Source organism: Primulina eburnea, chromosome 5 (assembly GCF_022965805.1).
Source record: "Primulina eburnea isolate SZY01 chromosome 5, ASM2296580v1, whole genome shotgun sequence".
Classification (NCBI taxonomy): Eukaryota; Viridiplantae; Streptophyta; class Magnoliopsida; order Lamiales; family Gesneriaceae; genus Primulina; species Primulina eburnea.
The window spans coordinates 27,945,758-27,955,806 of record NC_133105.1 but is presented as its reverse complement, the minus strand read 5'-3'; the positions used below and the strand labels follow the sequence as shown (position 1 = coordinate 27,955,806).

The window sequence follows — 10,049 nt, the reverse complement described above, 5'->3', positions numbered from 1 at the left end:
CAAAACCAGTCTGTCTTGATCCGCTGGAGCTGGATGAACTGCTCCCAGGTCGCTTAAACTGCTTCCCCTTCGCCTTCAACTGTTCTTTGCGTCCACTACCACTACCACCACTTTCGAATCGAGGAGGAGGAACTTGGGATGGAGGTAGTGGCGGTATCGGACTCGGTGCAACATACGGAGCACTCCGTTGTCTAAGCAATCCTGCTTCAGCTCCTTTGGCACGATTCAATGCATCCGAGAAGTTATCGGGTCTCCCAGTATTGACCAACGTAAAGATATCTGGATTCAGGCCATTTATAAACTGATCCGCCATGGCCTCGTCATTTCCTGAAACATGGGGTGCAAAACGAAGCAAAGAAGAGAATTTAGCAACGTACTCCTCAATGTTCAATGGCCCTTGCCTCAGGTTTGCGAATTCAGCGCCTTTATCTTTACGGTAGGATACAGGGAAGAATCGCTGATAAAACTCGGTCTTGAATACCTTCCAAGAAATTTCGGTACCCCGCTGCTCTAAAGCTCTCCTAATGTTCAACCACCAATTCTTTGCTATATCTTGCAATTGATGGCCAATTAGCTTGATCCTCTTCTCATCACTGTACTCCAACGAGTCGAATAGCATCTCAATATCTTCAAGCCAACTTTCGCACTCGATGGCATTCTCGGTACCTTTTAAAGTGGGAGGTCGAAAGGATTGGAATCGCTTCAGCAACGTCTCCATAGGGGTCGCCGTAACATCCATAGGATCTCCGGATGTACTCCCCTGCTCTGGCGCTGCTGGTCGTAGAGGTACGGCTGCTCTTCTAGGAGGCATATCTAATAATCCAACTGATTAGTAAACAAGATATACAACTGTCTCAGCCATCATCTAGTCAGTTACCTCTGATCTAGAATCGGTTCTGATTCAGTCAATCACATGCTGAAATTAATCAAATACCAAACAACATGTAATAAGAAAGCAATAATCATGCTAGCACATCATCAAGCAAGGAAGAAGACTCGATCTACCCCGCTCATTCTATCCTATTTCAGTCTAACGGAACTATCGGCTCTGATACCACCTGTTGTGGGGACCCGGGCTCTAAATCTTTTTCTTGGGATTAAATGGATTGTTATTCTAAAATGTGGGTCAATTTTTCGCTTTTATATTTAAATCAAAATGTAACTAGACAAGCACAAGTTCTTTATTTAATTTACAACATACAAACATAAAATCTATGTCCTGTTCCGTATATCCTCAACTAACCAGTAATAAAATACAGTACATAACAAAAGACAACTACTGGTCCGTCTGCTAGGCCCGAGATCTCCACGCTAACACGATCATCTCTGTCTCGACCCAAATCCTGCCCCACCTGTTGTTATGCACACATACAGACATAACAACAGCCGGAAAACCGGTGAGGACACATCCCAGTATAAACATGTGAACATGCATATAAATACTATAAAACATGAAACATGCTGATATGAATGTCATTCATATAAAATCATGAAATGCGAGCCTAATCATGTCTAGATGCGACTCGACTAAAACTCTAGGGATCCTGGTGTGAATAAGACGATCTATCACCTACCCTCCCAATCGGGGTGACGGTACGTCTTATTCCTAGACTTCGGCCTGATCTGTATCCACGTCTACAAAGGGGCGGTGATCTTCCCCTAAGCTGGGATAGAACCGAACATCTAGAAGTCTGCCTGATCTCCAGACTGTCCTATCTTAATGCATGAATACAAAATCTGTAAACAAGCATAATCATCTAATGCAATGTAACATGATCTGTAAACAAAGCATAATAAGAATTGAATACAAGTTCTAATAAACATCTAATGCAATGTAACATGATCTGTAAACAAAGCATAGCGAGATTTGCATACAAGATCTATAAACAAATCTATAATAATAATACCTATATCAAGATATAAACAATAAAACTCGTATGTGGTTTTGGTTGGGAAACTCAAATGTGATCTCATTTGAGTCGTGATTCCCCAAAACAAAACATGTATTATACCTTTCGTCGTAGAATTGCTGTTACAGTCGTGAAGATGAATCTGCAATAGAATGTCTAACACTTTCTAGGAAATGTTTCTTTAACACTTACTAATCAAATGAAATCTCGCGCCTCTATTTATAGACAATGATCGGAAGATCCGATCCACTTCGGACGCTCCGATCTGACACACTTCGGACGCTCCGAACTCACTTCGTACGTTCCGAATCCTGCATGTCTTCCATGTGTCCAGCCACCTGGCTCGGACGCTCCGAACGCCGAACGGACGATCCGAACGCATCGGACGATCCGATCCTGGTTCGGTCCTTCCGGTCTCACCGAAATATAAATAATCCAACATTCTCGATATCGGTCAATCTAATCTCAATAGATATCATTTCCTATTTCTTATGGTTATGTACAATCTTCACAACATATCTATGAATTCGTACATGTCAATCATTGCTCTGGGCATTACATACACAGCCATCCTTCTCGGTTAAATGTGCCCCTCTAGCTCATCCACGGGCCAAGGAGGTGGAGGAGGAGGAGGATGCTCAATATGTCGACTGTGTGGAGGATCTTGGTTCCGCACCCCCTCCCTCTTGATCCTGCGACTGTCCCTGGCCTTTGTGTGGCCAATCACAGTAGTCATTCCGTCCCCACTGTTTCCATCACTGACCCGCGAGCTCTCTTTAATCCTAATTCTCCTCCGGAGGTCTCCTCCCAGTCGTTAGTGGAGCTTGTCCGTAGCCAGGGTGTCCCCCATTCTGATCCCCATTCTTTCATTTCCCCCTCGATTGGGGATGTCTTGCACTTTCCTGGCCGTCGAGCTGAATCTTGTGATGGGATTGACCTTGACGGTGAGATCCGGGACACTGATATGTCCCATGTTAATAAGCGCCTCACTGATTCGGGTGACTTCCAACCGAAAAAGAACAGGCGCAGAGCCAGGTCCCCTCGGCGTCAGACGAGGTCCCCTTCTGCTTGTTCCCCATGAATTGTCTCATTTGGAACATCAGGGGACTCCGGAACACGAAATCTGAACAGAGGCTTCATGCCTTAATTCAGCTTAAGCGTGTTCAGATCCTAGCCATTCTTGAACCTATGTCTGTCCTTGACCCTAGTTCTATGACTAGGCGATTAGGCTTTCACGGTGTTGTCTCTAATGTTTCTAATCAGATTTGGGTCTTCTTCTCCGAGGATGTGACGGTCGAGCTCGTGGTTGACCATGAGCAATTCCTCCACCTCAAACTTTCTGCCCCTTTTCTTCCTTCTGATGTCTTTTGCTCCTTCGTTTATGCTAAGTGCGACTACATTGAGCGGCGCCACCTTTGGGATTCTTTAATCCAAGTGAAGCCCGCTAGTGGTCCCTGGCTCGTGGGAGGCGATTTCAATGTCGTTCGGGAGTCCTTGGAGTGTCTTGTCTCCTCCGAAGGGCGACTCCTCCCCATGGGAGAGTTTAATTCCTTTATCCTTGACTCTGGTCTCATCGACGCTGGTTTTGAAGGTTCCTCGTTCACTTGGACCAACAAAACCATCTGGAAGCGTCTGGATAGAGTCCTTGTCTCTGCGGGTTGGTGTGATCACTTTCACTCTATCAGAGTGGAACCCTCCCCCGAACTGTCTCTGATCACTGTCCTCTGTTCGTGTCTGCCCACCCTCTGTCCCGTGGCCCCTGTTCCTTTCGATTCCAGAGCATGTGGACCCGGCGCCATGGGTTCCTTCAGACAGTTAGGCTTAACTGGAACCTGCCCTGTCATGGGGCAGGCATGCCCCGGTTATTTGCCAAATTGAAGCGCCTCAAGAATCACCTCAAGTGGTGGAATCGAGATGTTTTTGGGAATATCTTTGATAACATCATTCAGGCCGAGAAAGCGGTCAAATTAGCTGAGGCTGCTTGTGAGACTAATCCCTCCACCCTACACTGGACTCGGCTTTCTGAATGTAATGCTCAGCTTGCCGAAACCATTGCAATGGAGGAAGACTTCTGGAAACAAAAAGCTGCTTGCAAGTGGCTTGAGGATGGTGAGAGAAACACCAAACTCTTCCACAATATGGTTAAGAAGAAGCGTGTCACGAATAAAATATTTCGTATCTGGGACAATGGGACTTGTCTCACTTCCCCAGCCCTCATCCAGCAATCTGGGGCTGCCTTCTTCGAGAACCTGCTTACTGGGAACCCCTCAGCTTGGGATCGCCCGGTCTTTCATGACTTTTCTCCGGTCATTTCTGATCTAGAGAACAACTGTCTCGTTGCCCTCCCCACTCTTGAGGAGGTTAGAGCCACTGTTTTCTCCATTCATCGAGATAGTGCGGCGGGCCCTGATGGGTATTCTTCTGCCTTTTTCCAGCATTGTTGGGAGATCATCCACCAGGATGTTTTTGCTGCTGTCCTGGACTTCTTCTGTGGCTCCCCTATGCTGCAATCCTTCACTGCCACCACTATCACCCTGATCCCAAAGGTTGATGGCGCTCAGGCTTGGACGGACTTCCGTCCTATTAGCCTCTGCAACGTCACCAATAAGATCATTTCTAAACTTCTTTACTCGCGTCTGTCGAAGGTGGTGGGGAAACTTATTTCCCCGAACCAGAGCGGGTTTGTGCCGGGAAGGGTCATCTCTGACAATATCCTCCTAGCTCAAGAGCTCACACATAGCCTAGGTCTACCCTCTCGTGGGGGTAATGTCATCCTCAAATTGGATATGGCTAAGGCGTACGATCGGGTGCAGTGGCCTTTCCTCCTTTCTGTTCTCCGACATCTTGGCTTTTCGGAACCCGTGGTGTCTCTTGTCTCTGCTTGCATCTCTCATTGCAAATTTTCTGTCAACATCAATGGTACCCCGGCTGGTTTCTTTGCCTCCACGAGGGGTCTTCGACAGGGCGATCCTCTGTCCCCCCTCCTCTTTATCATTGGGGCTGAGTACCTTTCTCGGGGCCTGAACTCCCTTTTCCTTCGTCATCCGGGCCTTAAGTTCCGCTCCGGCTGCGACACACTCATCTCCCACCTGGCCTATGCTGATGTAATCATTATCTTTGCCAACGGTGGGGCCCGCGGGATGCGTTGCATCAAAGAGTTTCTTTGGCACTACGAAAACTGCTCTGGCCAGCTGGTCAATGTAGCTAAAAGTGCGATCATTCTTCCACCCAGATCTCCTGAGTGCCTCCGCACATGCTTACTGCGTATCACTGGCTTTGCGGAAGGGCAGCTCCCTCTGAAGTACCTTGGAGTCCCTCTCTTCCGGGGGAACCGCAAGTCCACCCTCTTCGAGCCTCTTCTGATGTCCGTCAGGAAGAAACTCGAAGGGTGGGAGTCCCGCACCCTCTCTCCGGGTAGTCGTATGACCTTGCTCCGCAGTGTTCTACTCTCTATGCCGATCAACCTTTTTCAGGTCATCCAGCCCCCCCTAGCCGTTATCGAAAAGCTTGAGCTGATCTTTAATGGTTTTCTTTGGGGTTCCCGCACTCTTGAGAAAAAGTGGCATTGGGCACGTTGGTCCCGTGCATGTCTGCCTACTCAGGAAGGAGGCCTTGGGTGTCGCAGGCTGAAAGACCTGGTTGACAGCTTCTCGGTCAAACTGTGGTTCCGGTTCAGACAGGGCGCCTCTCTTTGGGCACGTTTCCTCCTGCAGAAATATTGTCGTCTTGACCATCCTGCTTCCGTCCCCCTTCGTGGCTCCATTTCTCCCACGTGTCGTCGCCTCCTCCAGATCCGGGCTCGTGCCGAGCCCGACATTCGTTGGCGAGTCGGTTCTGGAGATGTCTCTTTTTGGGATGATATTTGGTTTGGAGATACCCCTTTATCTGATCAGAGTGTGGTTCGGGGGCCTCGTGCCGCCCGTGTTTCTAGTTTTCTTTCGGAGGGTACCTGGGACTTCAATAGCCTCTGCTCTGTCGTTCCCCCCTCCATTGCTACGGAGATCACGCTGATCCCCGTTACTGCTGGGGAGTCAGACGTGGCGCGCTGGACTCATAGTGCTAATGGTGTCTTCTTGTTGAAATCGGCCTGGGAGCAGATTCGAATGAGAGCACCTGTTTCTGACATTTTCACCCCTTTCTGGGGGAGGTGTCTTCGACCTACCATATCTTTCTTCCTATGGAGGCTTTGGCATCGGTGGCTTCCGGTGGATGAGGTCCTCCAATCACGCGGCATTTCACTTGGGTCGAAATGCCAATGTTACGCCATGCCGGAGACATTCTGTCACATTTTCCTTGATGGTCCCGTTGCCCGCTCTGTGTGGCACTTCTTTGGGGCTGTTTTCCGGGTCCAGATACCCCATACTTCTGATTTCTTGCTCTTCCTCAGCTCCTGGAAGAGGAATATGGCTTGGACGCCAGGGGGCCATATGAAGGAATTTCTCCCCTTCATTATCTTGTGGTTCCTTTGGACAGTGCGTAATGATGCCAAACACCGTCGTAGGCCCATCTCTGGGGAGACGGTCAAACATCATATCCTCTCGTATATTCGTCTCGCTCACTCGGCCTCCCTCGTCAAGCCTAAACTCTGGTTGGGCTTTTCTCAGGCGGCTGGGTTGCTTGGAGTGTCTGTCATTCTTCGGCCAGTCCTGAAGATGACGATTGTTCGCTGGCTTAGACCCCCTCCCGGGGTCTTCAAGCTTAATGTTGATGGGAGCTCGAGAGGTAGCCCAGGTGATTCTTCTGTTGGCGGGGTTGTTCGGGACTCGTCGGGCCGTGTTGCCCTGTCTTTCAGTGAGTTCATCGGAGTTGGGACCAATGTTCGGGCGGAGCTGTGGGCGGTTTGGAGAGGTCTTCTCCTCTTTTCTGACCTTAGCCTTTTTCCCCTTTGGATTGAGACCGACTCCTTGATATCTATTCAGATCATCCGTTATCGTCAGTGTCAGTGGCGTTTTGACCATATTGTTTCCCGTATCCACTGTCTGTTGAGAGGGCGTTCAGTTCATATGACTCACATTTTTCGGGAGGGTAACTCGGTTGCGGATGCTCTAGCTACGGTTGCCCACTCGCTTCGACGGTACAACGTAGAGTTCAGTTCTTTCCTGCCTCGTCATATTTCGATGCTTGCCCGTTCAGACTCTACCGGGCTCCCGTATCTCAGATCGAGGTCCTTTTTGTAAAAAAAAAAAAAAAATCGGAAAAAAAAAATCGGAAAAAAAAAACCGGAAAAAAAAAATCGGGAAAAAAAAATAATAATAATTATTATTTATGTTTCTTTTTTATTCTTTACTCTGTTTTCCCTTATGTTGTCTTCCTCTTTGTTATTTAGTTTGTGTTCTTCTCTTAGTGTGCGTGTGTTAGAGGCCCCATGTGCGTGCGTGCGTGCGTGCGTGTTGGTGTTCTTGGGTTCTTGTGTGTGAGTGCGTGGGTGTGTGCGTGTGTTTCTCTTCCCCCGTTCCCCGCGTGCGTTCGTTTGGTTTGTTCTACTCGGTGCTATTTGGTGGCCCTCATGCGCCAGCCGTGTTCTTGGAGGTTGCTGCTCCACCCAGGCGGGTTCAGACGCCCACTTCATTTTCTAGGGACTATCGGTGACTCATCCATCTGCCCCCACTTGGTTCTGGGCCTTTGGACTCTTGCTTGCGGCCTTATTCCTTGGCCGTTTTTGTGACTACGCTTCCCCAGGAGTCTTGACATATTCAGACGTCCTCCCTGATTCCGTGGATTTGGCATTGGACAGCTCTTTCATCCCCTTGCTCGATAGTCCAGTGTCTCTACTATGCTTTACTATGCTCTCATGGATTCGGCCCCGTTCAGCCGTTCAGGGCCTGCTGTCTCTTTTCTCCGTTAGATGCTATCGTTCTACTTGCTTTCTTTTATTCTGGTATCACCTTTGTTTTTTGTGCTTAGCCGTTTAAGGAGGTCTAGGTCTAGTCCCCCTCCTCACCTAGGTTTTACTTTTGTTGTACGGACATCTTTTACTGCTTTATTTATATATAGGTTGGGGTCCGCCTAACCCCCCTCCACCCTGGCGGTGTTTTTTGGAAAAAAAAAAAAAACCCTAAACCCGAAACCCCAAACCCCAAAACCCTAAACCCTAACCCCTAAACCACCATTTTTGCCCCAAAAAAAAATTTTCTCAAAAAACACACACTAAAAGTTGCGAAAAAACACACTAAAATTCGACACTATTCACGCCTATTTGCTCCCGTGCTTCCGCCGCCGGATCCCGGCCGGCGACTGCCCTCATCTGAACCGTCGTCTTCCGGAGACCACCCCTGCAAAATCTCAGCTCAATCGGAGTCCGATTGCCCCACCAAATCGCCGACTGAAATCTCGAAAATTCCGGCCATATTCACGTCGACTTCATCCACCGTTCCGATCGGCTCCGTTTTTGTTCCAATCGATTCGCCTCTTCGAAACGACCCCTTTGTCCAACAATCAGAACGATCGGAGTCCATTTGCCTTACCAATTTAAGCCCCGAAGTTACGCCGGTACTATTCACGGCACCTCAATCCACGTTTCTACTCACGCCGGCCGCTTCCGGCAACCTCTGTTCAATCAAGACCCCGATCCGGAAATCCCATGACGAGACGATTCTAATGCCAGCGGCCCCGTCGTGATGGGTGTTCATTTCCGATCGGAATTTTAGATTTAAGGTTCGCCCATCCGAAACCCTAACGGCGACGGTGTTTTCTTTCAATTCCGGTGCCGTAGCCTCTCCGTTTGCTAATTCCTCTGTACCGTATACTTCCAATGCCATGGGTAATTCATCTATGTCTTCAATTTCTGGTAATTCGTTGCCGATCAAAAACGCCCAAATTGACGATTTTCATTCGATTTCATCCGATTCTCGTGTTCAATCGGCCCCTCCACCGTCCGGTTCTCGTGCTTTGGATACCGGTTCTGTACTCCCCACGACGTCGCCGGCGATAGCTGCTACTCCGGCCGGTAACTCGCGGGTCAACTCGGGCGAGTCAAACCGCCGTGTTGACCGAGTCGACTCGGCAGCAACGGTTCTGCATCTGCGGTCAAACCCGTCCTTCGTGCCGAGGTTCGGGCTTCTGTTTCTTTTCGTGACGCTCTTGCACCTCCGTCTCCTCGCACCGTGCAGAAAAGTTTCGATGATGTGCGTAATTCGATGGAGGAGATGCCTGAGCCGTCTATTCTGGATGGCAAACCGGGTATCCGATTTCCGGTTGAGGTAATTTCTTCACTGATTGAACCTTTTAAATATGGTCTAGTCGGTAAAATTTCGGGGAACAGGTCCTTAGTCCCTAATTCTTGGCTTTCGAAAAAATGGGACTAGTGCGATCGTTCGACTTGAAATTCTTACCCAGAGGTTTTTTGATCATTTCTCTCTCATGTGAAGAAGATTACGCGCGCGTTTGGTCGAGGTGGAATATTTTTGTGGGACCACTTGGGATCCGTTTTTCTAAGTGGACCCCCGAATTTAATCTGCATGAGGAATCCCCCATTGCGCCAGTCTGGATCCGTTTTCCGGGCTTACCGTTGCATTTGTTCAACAAGCGTACTCTTTTTGCTCTTGCGAGTCTTGTAGGTAAGCCTGTTAAGATGGACGACCACACCGCTGATGTCTCTCGAGGCGCTTTCGCCCGAGTATGTGTGGAAATTGATGTTTTACAGCCTCCCATTCAGCAGGTCTGGGTTGGTTGGGGTGATCACACACAGGGATCCTCCTGCTGGAGCCCCCCCTAAAGTTCCTGATGTTCCACATCAAATTACTTCCTCCAATGCCTTTGAGGTTTTGTCACCCTGGCATGATGAGGCTCAGCGTTGCGACACTACTGAGTTGGTTGGTCCCAATCTTGATCTTGGATCCCATTTGGAGGTTGTGGGTGATGGTTTACTTGGAGATGCTCCTTTGGATCAGGATCCTGTTGTTGGTGTTGACCAGATTAGTTTGGGTCTGCCCATTGTTGACGCCTTACCTTCGGGTGCGGCTTGTGTGTCTGTTCAGTCTTTGGTCCATCAGTTTGAGGAGGGGGGTATTGGCACTTCTGTTCAGTGCATGGAGAATCACAGCTGCCATTCGATTCCCTCCGTTCCTTCTTCTCCAGATGTTTCCTCTCATCTTGAGGAACTTGTTGCTCAACAAGGGGTCGCCTGTTTGTGAGCGGATT

General features: G+C 48.9%; 1 protein-coding gene across 1 annotated transcript; it reads left to right on the top strand.

The window, feature by feature from the left end:
- Positions 1-2,553: 2,553 nt before the first annotated feature.
- On the top strand, positions 2,554-7,087 carry LOC140831479 (uncharacterized). The gene is made up of 3 exons (XM_073195234.1): positions 2,554-2,945; positions 3,014-3,567; positions 3,762-7,087. The coding sequence occupies exons 1-3, from the start codon at positions 2,554-2,556 to the stop codon at positions 7,085-7,087; spliced, it is 4,272 nt and encodes a 1,423-aa protein (XP_073051335.1).
- The last annotated feature ends 2,962 nt before the right edge of the window (positions 7,088-10,049 follow it).